The sequence below is a fragment of the Panthera tigris genome, chromosome C1, assembly GCF_018350195.1.
Source record: "Panthera tigris isolate Pti1 chromosome C1, P.tigris_Pti1_mat1.1, whole genome shotgun sequence".
Lineage (NCBI taxonomy): Eukaryota > Metazoa > Chordata > Mammalia > Carnivora > Felidae > Panthera > Panthera tigris.
The window spans coordinates 61,870,117-61,885,528 of record NC_056667.1 but is presented as its reverse complement, the minus strand read 5'-3'; the positions used below and the strand labels follow the sequence as shown (position 1 = coordinate 61,885,528).

Below are 15,412 nucleotides of genomic sequence, written 5' to 3'. Positions count from 1 at the left end.
TTTTTATAGCTCCCATAATCTGTATAGTCCTAGCATAATGCTGAATGAATGCCTAGTGTTTTGTTTTAACTAAAATACATTGGCATTGCAGGTTCTAATCAAGGTCCATGCATGTGGTGTAAACCCAGTGGAGACATATATTCGTTCTGGTACTCACAAGATAAAACCACTCTTACCCTATACACCTGGTTCAGATGTAGCTGGGGTAATAGAAGCTGTTGGAGATAATGCATCTACTTTCAAGGTATTACATTTTAAATTATTTCTATTTTGGCGAAATATTTTTCTTAAAATATTCTGACATAGCTTTCAAATGTGTCTGTATATAAATCTTTAAAAGGCCCATTACAGATTAGGAGTTTACTTGTTGTGATGAGCACCAGGTGACGTACAGAAGTGTTGAGTCACTATATTGTGCACCTGAAACTAATATTGCACTGTATGGTAACTATACTGGAATTTAAATAAAAACTTAAAAAATAAATAAAAGTCCCCATTACACAATTTCTGCCACTTGGGGGACTCCTCTATTCAAAAAAGAGATTACCTCTTGTCTAGGTGTCTTCCTTGTTTGCATTTTTGGGGACAAGTGCTGGGTAATTCTGTATCTTCACTTCCCCTCATAGAATTCAGCTGATCCTTTTGATGTAGCAGAAACATGTAAGAAAGAAAATAAGCAAGGAAATTATACTATTTCCTAACTCTCGATAAAAACAAGCCTAGATGATGTTTCATTCCTTTTATAAATTCAGTTTCATAGGATAAAGGGAAGGCTAATTCTTTTGAATAATGAGTAAAAGATGAAAAAAAATGCAAGGTCAACTATACATTTTTAGAGCTCTGACTCAGATCAAGGTGACTGAGTCAATGAAAATGTTATGATCAGGGCTTTCGTTATTTATATGCCAAAAGAAATATAAAACACAGATAGTATATTCATGTCCCAGCGCCTTTTCTCATAATTCCCTGACCTGCTCAACTTTGGCAGCACATTTACCAAAATTGGACTGAGACAGAGAAGATTAACGTGGCCTCTGCACAGGAAGACCGTCAGATTCCTACAGCTTTGTACTCCTCGGCCTATGGCAGTCTGGCTTCTGCCCCCATCACTCCACTGAAACGATTCCTGCTAATGTCACTAATGGCCTCTCTATTGCTGGAGTTAATGGGGCCTTTTATGTCATTATCTCTCTTGACTTCTCAGTGACATTTGACACTCTCAGCCACTTACTTTTTCTTAATTTTTTTTTTTTTCTTCAGCTTCTATGACATCATTTTCTCCTGTCCTCTTCCCCACTTCCTCCTGGACATTGTTTTTCAAGCTTGTTTTTCTCTGGATAATCCTCAAATCTTAGTGCTGCCCAGTGCTCTTGGCCCCTTACTTAGACCTCTGCTTTTTGTATCCTGTACCTTCTTCACAAAGATCTCATGCACCCCCATGGTGTCCATTATCACATATGATATCTGTAGCTTAGAATTGTCTATGAAGCTGTGGACCTGTGCTGTCTAATAAGGTAGCCACATGTGGCTATTTAAAATTCTTATTAAAAATTAAAATAAAAAAGTCAATTCCTCAGTCACAATAGCAACATTTCAAATGCTGAATAGCCCCCTGTTTCTAGTGGCTACCCTACTGGACAGTGCTGATATAGAACATTTACATCATCACAGGAAGTTGTGTTGGAGAGTATGAGACCCACATAGTCAACCCTTGGTAACCTCTTACTCAGTATGTCTAAAACTGAGCTTATCTTTTGTCACGTTAGATCTGCTCCTCTCTTGTATGACTGTCTTGGTGACTTCTGTGCTTTGAGGCATATCTCTTCACTCCCCCCACTCAGCTCTCCCTTACTAGAACTGTTTTCTCTCTTTCCATTCCCACTGCCTATAGTTCAGGTTATTCTACCTAGTCCCTTACCTGGATATCTGTAATGGGTATTTAACACCTGCCCTCCCTCCTCCTCCAGTCAATTCTTGCTATATAAAGGGTGTTTTCTAAAATGTAATTGATTGTTTTACAGTTAATTCTTAACATTAGTTCCTTGCAGATTTCAGAGTATTGCTGAGACTGCTTATGTTGTTAGAGAAGATATTTCATGCTCCTTTCTACTATCCTTCCATTCTTATCTCTATTCCTTCTCACCTGGTAGTTTATTTTTTAGTAAAGCTGCTCTTCCCTGCATACCCCATGCTCGCTCTTCTCTATCTTTTTTCATATTGGTTCTGCCGCTTGGCAGAATTAAACTGAAACTTATAAGCATAGGTGGAAGAGATTTTACCCTCCAGCTTTAATTCCCTTTCATTTTATCCCTGAAACTATTACATTCTGTATGTTAGACTACTTACTCATTGGGCACAAATGCCAGCGATTTCTCAACACTTCCTCCTGCCACTGTTCCTTTACTTACTTTGTTTCCCTCACTCATAATGACTCTTCTCAGCTTTAGTTTTTAAAATCTTGTCCTATTCTTCAAGACTTACCTTAAATATTAGCTTCCCAATGAAGCTGTTTTTTACTCCTTCTACTTAGAAATAATTTCCTTCTTTTCCTGCTACCCGTCTTTGATGGCGCATCATCTTTGTCTTGCATTGTAGTTACTCTTACCCTTTTCTTTTCTGTCATCCTAGAGTTTAAGATACTTTTAGTGGAGGAGGGTGTTTTGTTATTAATATCCATCACAGAACTCAAAAAGTACTGCTTTCATAGTGAACTCCTAGAAAATATTTGAATTATATTAGAAGGAATACAACCTCTTTTTAAGCTGTAAAAAAATGGTACTGATCTTAGTACAGTCATATTTGACCATTTGCAAGTGACACTGTTAAGTAGTGAGGCTTGTCTTTGACTCCTGGATGCCTTGTGAGGCTTTTTTGTTTCTATCGCATTGCATAGTGCTGTTACTTTTTCAGATCTCTTATAGTACAAATTTAAGTATACTGAGAGTTATTGCCTTAAAGTTGTGCTTCTTCCAAGGAATATTTACATTTTTTTTTTCAAGAAAGAAGAGTTAGGGCAGGTGTTTACAGTGATAGCCTAATTTCCCTAGCATGCAGGTCATGTTGGACAGGCTTGAATGCTTGCATAGTGCCATACCTGACCCTCAACTATGCATCCACTGTTCAATAGCAAGGACCCAGCAGAGTTTACTGAAAGTCTACTGTGTTTCTGGTGCTGTAACAAGGGAAGAAGCCTGTTTCGGCTCATTTTACTATCAGGATCCACAGATAGTTTCTTGCGCTTGGTGTATGCATGAAAAATGAGGGGGAACATGTAGAAAGGATTTAGAACAGGTATTTAGTGTGTGGAGGGAACCTTATGTTTTATTTTCTCCCTAGTATACCAGAGGGAAAAAAATGGTTTTATTAACTGCCATTTACTAACTGCTTAATCTGAGCAAATTATTGAACTTCTTTGTCCCTCCATTTCCTCATTTGTATAGTGGAATTAATCTAAAGTGGTGATAAGAAAAGTACTTACCTCATAGGCTCTTGAGAAGATCAAATTAGACAGTACTCATTAAGCACCTAATACAGTGTCTTGCACAGTAAGATCTCAATGAAGATTAGTTGTCTTCATGTTATACCATTCTGGAGGTTCTCTTTCCTTTTATTTTTTCTATTTCCTTTAATTTTTCTTCTTCTTTGTTTCTGCGAATAAAACCTTTAAAAATGTTCAGGGGTACCTGGGTGGCTCAGTAGGTTGAGCATCCGACTCTTGATTTGGCTCAGGTCAAGATCCCAGGATTGTGGGTTCAAGCCCCACATTGGGCTCTGTGCTGAGCACGGAGCCCGCTTGGGATTCTCTCCCTCCCTGCCTCCCTCTACCCCTCTCCCCAGCTCGTGCTTTTTCTCTCTCTAAAAAAAAAAAAAATTTTTTTTTAATGTTCAGCATTTTGAAGCTATTTTTACAAGACCCTAAGATGTAGAAAGCAATACATAAATACTTATTTGTTGTTATAATGGTTACATTATGAAGGATTATACCCATTTTGACATAATTTTTAACCCCTGGTGCATTTATTAATCTCTTGCTTTCCCCAGAAAGGTGACAGAGTTTTCACTACCAGCACCATCTCTGGGGGCTATGCCGAGTATGCTCTTGCAGCAGATCACACTGTTTACCCACTGCCAGAAAAACTGGACTTTAAACAAGGAGCTGCCATCGGTATCCCATATTTTACTGCTTATCGAGCTCTGCTCCACAGGTAATAACATACGCTGTCGCTTATACTGCCAGTATTGCCTTCCTTCCTGCCATGCGTCCATGTATCCGTCTCTCATATTTGGTTACCATTAAGTATTTATGGAGTGGAAACTATGCTAATTTGGGAGATTATTCTAATCACTGGGGATATAAAGAAGAGCAGAACACTGTCTTTATCTTTAAGATGCATCTGACAGTCTAGTAAGAGAGATAGACATAAGAGTAATATTATTGATGTATAATATGGAGGAAGTACAGTGGTGTAGATGTGCATAGGGATTTGTGGGATCACAAGGGATGTAACAGTGGTGATGAGATAGGGCTTCCTGCCAAGACGTAAGGCTTGGATTATTTTAAAGTCCTGGTTCAAAAATCTTTGTTATCTAGCCCTAGAAACTAATTGCTGCAATTTAAAAGTATAGTACCCTAGACCCACTGGTCAGCTTCCATGGTTGGGATCTAAGAATCTCCCTGTATATTTTTTAATTTTTGCAAATGTTTATTTATTTATTTTGAGAGAGAGAGAGTGTGTGTGTGTGAGCAGAGGAGGGGCAGAGGGCAAGGGAGAGAGAGAGAATTCCAAGCAGGCTCTGCACTGTCAGCATGGAGCCCAATGTGGGCCTCGAACTCCCGAACCACGAGATCATGACCTGAGCCGAAATCAAGAGTCGGATGCTGAACCGACTGAGCTACCTAGCTGTCCTTAACACACACACACACACACACACACACACACACACACACACACAGATTTTATTTTTAAGTAATTTCTACACTCAGTGTGGGGCTTGAACTCACAACCCCGAGATCAAGAGTCACATGCTCCACTGACTGAGCCAGCCAGGCATCCCTCTGAGAATCTGTATTTTCATCAAATTCCCTATGTATTTGAAAAAAATCAGAAGGGGTTATCCTGGGGAAGGATAGTTCGGAGCAGGGAGGGAATTCTAGACCATAGGAATAGCCTAGCATCGGGGGGAAAATCTTGATATTTAAGGAGAGCTATAGCAATTTGCTTTTGTTGAATAGAAGATATCAAGGCAAAGAGTGGCATAGAATTAGGCTAGAATATAGTCATTTCTCAATAAATGTTAGCTATCACATGGAATAGATTTCATATTATGAAAAACAAGATGATAGAGCTCGCATATTGGTTCTATAAGGGATTGGGGATCGTGAAATGTTTCATTCAGGAGAGATACTGTCATATGAGTATTTTATTAAGATCACCTGTCAGCTATGTGAAAGGTGACAGGATTTGGTGACAGGAATGGAGAAAGAGATAGGGGGGTATTATGTGAATATCTCTTAGTCATAATACTTACGGGCCAGAGTAGAAAAGGTGGAGAGGAAAGGATAACTATTGGAGGGTAAAATCAGGTTTATTTGGTTGAGTGTTTGCATGTGGACAATGAGAGAGAAGAGGAGCTTACGGATACTTCCAGCTCTTTAGCTTGGATAATGTTTAAAGAAAAGGAGGAAAAAGTGTCAGATGGAAGCTGAGTCCAGTTTTGGAGTTGAAACCAAGATAGGCATCATAATGGAGAAGACCAGCAACCTGTTAGATGAAAGCCTGAAGGCTAAACATGTAACCGAGGGACTGTCAGCCTGTGTGTGGGAGCTGATGAGATGAAAGTGACTGAAAGCCTTCAGGGAGTGAAGTGCAGGGGAGTGAGAATAGAACCTTTGAGAATATCAGCATGTAGGAGTATAGTCAGAGGTAGGGACAGAGTCCTAAGAGACCAAAGGGAGTGTATGCCAAGGCCAATACTGTTTTGTCCTACGACCAGCCCTATGACCGTGGTCCAGTTACTTCCTTGCCTGAGCTGTAGTTTACTGATTTGAAATACGTGGATAGTAATAGCACCTACCTCCTAGGGGTGTGGTGAGAACTAAATGAGGTAACACTGGTAAAGATCAGCACAGAGTCTGGCGCAGAGCAAGTACTCCCATCAGTGTTGGCAGTGTTAGGGACAGTAGTTGATGTTGTTACTAAGGAGGGAAGCTAGCCATCAAATGTAGCAGCGAGGTGTTTGGGGAATAAAAAGAACAGGCTTCGCAGTGAGGAGGTGATTGGTGACTTGAATCAGGTCATTTTCAGTAGTGGTGGGACAGAAGCTTGAGTGAGTGGGCTAGAGAAGGAAGCGGAAACTGGTTCCTTGAATGGAGGTAGGGAGGGAGGAGGGAGCAGAAGAATACTCGAGGACAGTGTGGGGACAACAGGATTTTCTAAAGGTTGGGCGAGAGTTGAACATGTTTATAGCTGAGAAAAGATCTAGCAGAGAGGGGGCGATGGAAGGTTTGGAAGAGAGGGTGGAGTGGCAGATGGAACCAGATCCTGCAGAAGGCAAGATGGAAAGGACTTAGGACATATGTAGGGAGATTGGCTTCAGCTATCTGAAGGACAGCTCATCTGCTAAACCTATAAGATGTGAAAATGGCATAATTACGGAAAAGTTTGTGGGTAGGGAGGTGGAGTGTTGAAGGAACTCATATGTGATTGCCTCACTTTTCATAATTAAATATGCAAAGTGATCTTTTGAGAATCAGAACTGAAGTGGCACCAAAATGCATGGTCATGTGAGTTGTTTTTTTTTTTTTTTTTAATAGTACTAAGCCATTTGGATAGATTATCAAAGAAGTTAGATTTTAACATTCATCTAGGCCTGGAGTACTAGTGGCAAAATGGAACAGTGCAAAGGAAATGAGAGCACTGGAGAGGAAGAGAGGGAGGAGTTGGGGTAACCTACCTCAGGGTCCAGCTGTCCAGCAAAGGAAGCGAGGCCAGGAGCACAAGTGGGCAGAAACTGAATAATTGAGAGATGCCAGTCTCTGGGAAGTGGAAAGAAAATTTTTGAGAGAATATGGGCTTACAGAATTAGGAGAGGAGGTTGCTGTCATAGCATTGGTTATTAGGGTCTGCTATTTCTCAAGTGGAATGGTTGAGGGCAGTTACCAGGTTCAGCCTTGGGAGAGAGTGGCCAAAGAGGAGGAAAATTCAGGGATTGTGATTCAAGGTTTTCTTCCCAGGGAATGTTGAAACTTTTTAGATTAGGGTTGGTTTTGGGTGGGAGAGAAAGTCTGTGTGCCATGTACTAGTCTTCAGTGACTGGGAGGGAATAAGGGACAGCATCATGGAAGGCCAGGCCAAGGCTCCAGCCCCTGCCGTGACCCCCAGGGGGAGATGACTGTATTTGTCAGGGTCCTCCAGAGGAGCAGAAAAACAGAATTTGTGCGTACTTACATATGTATATACATACACATATGTATATATATATATATTAGAGAGAGATTGAGGCAGGGAGATTGCTCTGTGGAGGCTTGGTGAGTTTAAAGTCTGAGAGGGTAAACTGGCAAGCTGGAGACCCAGCAAAGAGTTGCAGTTCAAATTCAAAGTCAATCTATGGGCAGAATCCCTTCTTGCTCCAGAAGCCAGTCTTTGTTCTATTAAAGCCTTCAGCTGATTGGAAGAGGCCCTTCACAGAGACATCCAGAATAATGTTTGACCGAATATCTGGCCCCATGGCTCAGGCCAAGTTGACACATAAAATTAGCCATCACAGTGACTCTGTGCAAGGGTAGAAGGATCAGAGCAGTGGGCATCCAGAAGAGCGTTAGCCTGCTTTTTCACCACCCCACCCCAAGCCCAGTGGTTTAGGGAGAATGTGCTTTTAGTGTTTGAGGGCTTGTTTGTAAGTTTTTTAAAAACGTTACTGGGAAAAGTATTTCATATCCCACAGTATAACGTTAGTTATTCTTTCTCTTACATTTATTTATGTTTTACTTTTTAAAGTATCAAAGTGTTTTGGTGATAGTTATCTTAAGTTTATCATTTCAGACTCTCCATTTAACTCACTGCCCTCAGTCTCCTTATCTCTAAGCAAGAGTATTGGGAAAAGCTTCATTTACTGCTCACAATTGCCATTTGTCGGCTGTTAGCATAGAGCCTTGAGCAGGACCCAGGGTTATTTTGTTCTTACTCCCAGATGTCTGACCACAATGTCTGTATGGTGCGGCCACCCCTATTGTTCTAGGAAGGAAGAGATCTCCTGAGAGTCAGATCTGGATCATGGAACAGCTGCTGGATTGTGACATTAGCACTTGTCCATCTGGAATAATAAAGCATCTCCTGTCTGTCTCGCTGCCTGTGCCTGATTTTTGGTATAATAGAAAAGTAGTAGTATGAACCAGAATTAAAAAGAATGTGTCATTTCACCAGAGGATCTAGACATTTTGGGGGTGACATAGAAACCTTTGTGACAGGATTTATCGTACTTCTTACTCTCCTACCATGCCAATTCAGCGTTGCTCTCTGAAATGCAGGCTTAGAGGTTATACAACCTGATGTTCAAAGGCACAGAGAAGGAAAATGTTTCCTTAAATAATCTGACTTCTGTGTTTACTTGGACATTATCCCGGGCCACAGAATAACAATTAGGCTATAAAAAGCCTGTTTTGAGACACTTTCTGGGGGAATGAATTCGAGAGTCAGGCATGCAGCACAGTGCCTGGCACATAACAGATTCCCAGTAAACGTTTGTTGAATGCATAAATAAATTTAAGGTTGTCTTTTGTTTGTGGCTCTGAAGAGCCATTGTTTGATCCTCTGAAACCTGGAGAAAATTTGGGGCTGTAAAGTAGAATGAGCTTCCTATTTGGGGAAGTGTTAGCTGAACTGAGGGTAGAGTTTTCTTAAGAATGACAAACTCCTGGGTTAATTAGCTTCAAAGTGAGGTGATGATCATGCCTTCTTTTGCAGTGCCCGTGTGAAAGCTGGAGAAAGTGTTCTGGTTCACGGGGCTAGTGGAGGAGTAAGTATTTGTTTTTTAAGTTTATTTTTAAATGAGATTTTGTTAATGGGTTTCACATTATATTTCTTTTAAGTCATTTTTAAAAGCCAAATTTATAAACATAGTCAATATTTATAGTCAATAAATATTCCTTTTTGTAGTAAAGCTTTTTTAAGTTCTATCTTCTGAAGGTGATTCCTTGTCATTAGTTTAGCATTTCTTGGTTAATAGATTCAGCAGACCACCCCATTAAAAATGTGTGTATTAGGTTTTCCACCTGTGTTGGGTGTGGACCAAGATAAACTGGCTTTGTTTTTGCCTTCAAGTAGCCTATGTTATAATAATATTTATTTAGAATTTGAAACAGTTTTTTAAAGTTAATATTAATTCCTTATTCCCTTAGATAAGGAAACTAAGGTTCGTTAAAGCTTTACCTGCATTGCCCCAGACAGCACTGCAAAGCTGCACTGTGAATTCTGAGGCCCTTCTATCTTCCTTCTACTGCTCGCCCGCTGCGCTTTGATGACACTCATGGAAGGCACAGTGTACAGCTGTGTCCTTAACTCCACAACCCATGGCTTAAAATGCTAATGTGGGGAGGTGGGGAGAGGACGGAGAACTTTAAAATAAGCCCTTCAGTGAAATAACCCAACACTGGGCTGTCAGAAGCTTCTTCAAGAAACCGGCTGTCAGTCTGCCTCTGAGGAGCTTAGAGGAAAAGTTAGAGCTCTGAGGTTGGAATTTAACAAGAAATCCACATGACCTCTATCCTGCATGTAGAGGCTTTAGAAATTTTGGAGATGAGATTTCACATTTTTAAAATACAGGTCCTGGGGCTCCATGGCTAACCTTGAGGAAGCTGGTTAACCCTTTCAGAGCATTATGTATTCTGCAGAGTAAATCGACACAAGTAACCTATTAAAAATGGCACATTGTACCCAGCATAATGAGTGGCATCCTGAAAATGTGAATTTATGGCTAAAGGTGGCCAGGTGGTACAAACAGAGAATTCAGCCCATTGTGTTTCTGTTACTTTAGAGAGATGAAGCCCGAGGTACCACACTTAGCTTCCTGTCTACCTCAAATAGATCAATTCTGAAGGATGTCACAGATCAGACTATTTCCTGAAAAGACCAAGAATGTCTTTTGGGGGCTTGAGAAAATATGACAGATATACCTTGTCAAAACTTCCCATTGCATACCTTCACTGAAGAGGCTATTTTTGGGTTAAATTAAATTTCACCCAAAATAACTAAAGGATCTGTCAAACATGCATTTATTTAAATTGCTTTGGCTTTGAGAGAGCTAACCTTGTGCTCTGTATAAAAGAGAGAGGTTTCAGTAGGAAGGGGAGAGAAGAGTTTAAAGAAAATCTTTTTATTCCCTTCACCCTCTTGTAAAAAGCTCAGTCGCTTCACCATGATTTTTTTTTTTTTTTTTTAAGGCAAAATCCATACTGTTCTCTGAGCTGGCTGAGTTTGTTAAATCCTTGGCTGGCAGGGATAGGCTGGTGGCCTGGTGTGTGAAGCGCTTCTGATCCTCCCTGCCCTACCACAGGGAAATAGTACTGGGTTTTGTCTTGCTTCTGTTTGTACTTTCTGTTCTAATTTAATGAAAATTCCTTTGGGATTATGGTGTGTATTTAAAATGGTGTGGAATTTATGAACACAGTTGTTATCCAGATATGTTGGTGGGGAGTGCCCTATTTTAGTGTCAGCAAAGTAAATAGAAGAAAAATAGTTGACACATTAACGGTATATCATCTATCAAAGGGGTATTGTTGATATAATTGTTGACAAGAATAAAGTAAACAGTACCTTCAGAACAGCAATTAGGCAATTAGGTGCTTCTTTAAAGTAGAATATGAAGAGATATATTTACAGTAAGTTTTTAGTATAGGTGTAGTTTTATTACAGGCCTGTTTTGTTTTTGTTTTTTTTTTTAATTTAAAGTAGCAAATCAATAGTGCTAACTCCGTGGTATAATGTATTTCATGGAATTGAATGTCTCTCTCATCAGACAGTGAGTTTTTTTGTTTGTTTGTTTTGGTTAAATCAAACAAATCCCTGCCAAAACCCAACAGAGTTCAGGCTCATCACTCCCATATGCCATACAATCTTTAAAGTCTACTTCAGGCCTGGGGAGTCTGTGATTCTGTTACAATTTTAATCAGTTTCTATCATCATTTTTCATTTAAACTCTTTACTGTCATGCCTAGTCCATGATTTTACCTTCCTCTTAATCGTTGGTTATCAGCGATGGGTGGTTTGGCATCATCTCTTCTCCCCCTCGAACATTTGGCTGGCACAGTGTCTGGGGACATTTCGGTTGTCACTGGATGGAGGGCTTCTGGCCTCTAATGGGTACATGCTACTCTACACATCCTTCAACATACAGGATCGCACCCACATCATAGAACTGTCCAGCCCTGAATGTCAATAGTGCTAAGTTTGAGAAGCCCTGCTCTAAATGTACGTGACACTTATTTGTGCCATTCATAGATCATGTAACCAAACATAGATTTCCTAGCGCTGTAATTTAAATAATTACTTTTATCCATATTCCTAATATACGTTTATTTCTCCTTTATCCTAAGCACATTTATGTAATGATCTAGTTACTTCGTGCAATCTGTGGCTCTAAATACCATCTCTAAACTGATGAATCTCAAATTTATATTTCCAGCTCCATATGCTTATTCAGCTGATTACTACACATTTTCACTTAGGTGAGCAAATACAGCTCAGCTTGCTCAGAGTGAGTCTTGATACTCTTACAAACTTGATTCTCTGTACTCTTCCTCAGCCCTGTTAATCTACCCAGTTAACCCGGCCAGAGACCCAGGAGACAGCCTTGACTTTTCTCTGTGCCTCACTTCTCGGATGCAGTCCATGAGGAAGGTCCATCTTACTCCTATCGCCACTCCCCTCTTTCTGTCTCCCATATAAAATGTTCTTTTTATTTACTTGTTTATTTATTTATTTATTTATTTTGAGAGAGAAAGAGAGAGAGCACATGGGAGGGGCAGAGAGAAAGGGAGGGAGAGAGAACCCCAGCAGGCTCAGTGCTGTCAGTACGAAGCCCAATGTGGGGCTCGAACTCAACAAACTGTTAGATCATGACCAGAACCGAAAAAATCAAGTGTTGGTCGGTCATTTAACCGACTGAGCCACCCAGGTGCACCTGTCTGATAGCTCTGAGTTATCTCTTAAATATAATCCAGAGCCTTTACCTGCAAGGCCCTGTGTACCCCTCTGGCCACATCTTGCTCTGTCTCCTATGTGCCCTGCCTTTAAGCCGCATGGACCTTCTTTCTGTCCTTAATGCCCCAGGCTCATTCCCACATCACAAGGTGAGCTACAGCCATTCTGCCTACAGCATTCTCCACCAGACTTTCCAGATCTGCACATGGCTCGTGCCTCACTTCACTCAGGTCTCATCTCTTCAGAGTGGCCTTTGGTGATGATCTAACTAACCCTTCTCTCTATCTCCTTGTAACACAATAGGCTGGGGTTTTTTTCACAGCATGTTTTTATTTTCTGAATTTAATTTATTCATTTATTTGTTTGTGTTTATTATTTTTCCTCTTTCTTAGAACATGTTTCTTACACAAAGTACCATGTTTAGCACATAGTAAACATTTAATGGTCATCATATGGATGAATAAGTTAATTTGCTCATACGCCTGTCTCTTCCACTTAAATGGTGTAACATTTGTTGTGTAATACTTTAAATGTACAGTGAAAGTATGAAGCCAGTGAGCATGTTTTGAATAGCTTTAAACTCTGTACCTTCTGTGCAAAGCAGATGCTAAGTACACGTTTTGATACAGTGGTTAAAGGCTCAAGCTCTACAGACTGATTTGGTCCAGCTCTGTGACTTGGTTCTGTTCCCATCTCTGTGACCTGGGCAAGTCACTTACATTATATAAGTTTCAGTTTTCTCATCTACAGAACATGGACACTAGTCATATCTACTTCATGTCTACTTACATACATCATGTCTACTTAGACTTACTGTGAGGATAAAATAAAGCAATGCATAGAAAGTATTTTTTGTGGTACCTGGCACATTATAAATGCTCAATAAAAGTTAGCTGTTGTTCTTATTTCTTCATTTAGACTCGAAATTCCTTAAGGATAGGGTAGGACCTAGAGGAACCTTCAGTTTATTATATATATTTAAGAAATATTTGCAGGGATGCAAAGAATCTGAAAGTATGCGTTTATATTTTGTTTTTCAGGTTGGACTGGCAGTATGCCAGATTGCTAGAGCTTATGGTTTAAAGGTTCTGGGCACAGCTGGTACCGGGGAAGGACAAAGCATCGTTTTGCAAAATGGAGCCCATGAAGTGTTTAACCACAGAGAACATAATTATATTGATAAAATTAAGGTAAAATTAGTCCACAGTTTTATGAAAGTAAATTTTGTTTCTTGACAGACTTACTTTTTTGTAACCTTTTTTAAGCAACCACTCTCTTAAAGCTGTTTGTTTTCTTTTTTTATGCCTATGTGTGTTTTAAAGTTTTAATTAAAAAAGCAGAGATGTCTAATTTTCAGACCTCACTCTCATTTGACTTGTTTATGTTTATCAAATAAAATATAGCCTTTCCAGAGTCTTAGTTATAAAAATTGGTACTCTTTAATGCAGTCACATTTTGAGTAAAGTCATAGCTTTGTATTTAGAGCTGAGAGGTGTTCTTTTAAATTTTTTTTTTTTATATTTGTATATATCATATATTGTGAAATGATTACCACACTGAGTCTCATTAACATCCATCACCATACATAGTTACAAATTTTTTTTCTTCTGATAAGAACTTTTAAGATATGCTCTTAGCAACTTTCAAATCTGTGATACAGTATTATTAACTATAGTTGTCATGCTGTACGTTATATCCCCATGACTTATTTTTTTTTAATGACTGGAAGTTTGTACCTTTTGATCACATTCACCCATTTCACCCAGTTCCCACCCCCACCTCTGGCAACCATGAGGTTTTCTTAATTTCTTAATATAATTTCTATTGGTTTAAATTTTCCAGAGAAGGTGAGGTAGTTACAGATTACAAATTGGATCTGTCTAAGCTAGGGGACAAAGTTTACTTGTCAATTGTATGCCATGGAAAAATAATCACTACCACAACCAGAGTGGTGAGGTAGGCTTTAGTTACTCGTTGCATGTATTTCATTGCTAGAGCAGAATTCAACCTAATCCTCAGACTACTTGCTCATGTTGAGAAAGAATTAGAATTTTCCAGGTACTGATTACTATGTAACCTAGGTCATTACAAATTGAGGAAAATATGAGTGAGGGTTTGTGTATTACCACTACATCATCTTGCCAAAAAAAAAAAAAAAAAAAAAAAGCTGTGTAAAGGCACTCTTTTGTTATATATCTAGAAAACCTAAAATTAATTGAATATTCATGCCTGATACTATTATCCAAGAATATTTATAAAGATGAAAAATGCTCAGTTATTTTAAGAATATGTTTTTGTTTTGCAGAAATCTGACCTTAAGACCTTGAGGTCTTACGGCTTCTATGTCTTCTACTGGCTCCTTCTACTTAAGTCTCTCTCATTCTCCAGACCATTCCCTTAACCCTTTATCAAACCCTCCACACCCTCTACCACCACACTTGAGAAAGTAGTGAGGACATCTTTTACCTCCTTAGCTCCCGTCACCTTCCCCCGCATGTTGCTTCCACCCCAGCTACTTATGCCTCTTGTCAGAGGTCACCGGTGGGCTCCTAATTACCCATCTGCTGCTTTTGGCTTAGGCCTCATCCTGCTTGATTTTTTGGGGGGGGTTTTTTTGGCAGCAGCTACCCCTGACCACGTCTCCTGAAAGCTGGTTCTCGTCTTACTTGCCTGACTTCATTTCCAGCCCCCTTCCTCCTCATATTACTTAAATGTTGTTGCTCCTTAGACTTTCCCCTTGGTCTTCCATCCTCCCTGGTGCTAGACCTTCCTCCTGACCAGTCTCATCTCCCCTGGTCAGTTAGTGCCTGCATCCTGCTGGTATCCAGCACTGTCTCTGGCGGGAGTTCCCTGCCTTTGTGTCATTGGCCTCCTGGATGTCTCCACTCATCTGCTCCCCCCAGACAGAGTCACAAGTTTTATTTTATATTTCTATCTTTTAATCATCGTTCTCCTTCCTACCCATCAGGCCGATCACCTCCCTCTATCAGTTTCATCTCTGACATGCCTTTCAAATATATCTTCTTTGTTCTGTTCTCCATTGTGACTTAGTTTGGCCTTCATCTTCTTCAGCTTTGTCTTTTGTTTATAACTGACTTACTATCGCCTTCTATCTTCACTGTCTCCAGAGTTATTTGTTCTCCTAAAATATATATATATATATATATGGATAGGAATTTTTGTCTCTCTTGTTACCTGCTGCAGCTCAGTATCCT

At 39.8% G+C, this 15,412-nt stretch overlaps 1 protein-coding gene across 4 annotated transcripts in view; it reads left to right on the top strand.

Moving 5' to 3' along the window:
* CRYZ (crystallin zeta) overlaps positions 1–15,412 on the top strand; it is a 36,003-nt gene that overhangs the window by 7,188 nt on the left and 13,403 nt on the right. For all 4 annotated transcript variants that reach the window (XM_007079244.3, XM_042997588.1, XM_007079245.3 and 1 more), the window contains exons 3-6: positions 92–244; positions 4,042–4,205; positions 8,964–9,015; positions 13,238–13,387. In XM_007079244.3, coding sequence (XP_007079306.2) covers positions 92–244; positions 4,042–4,205; positions 8,964–9,015; positions 13,238–13,387 — 519 coding nt within the window. The remainder of the gene's footprint in view (positions 1–91; positions 245–4,041; positions 4,206–8,963; positions 9,016–13,237; positions 13,388–15,412) is intronic.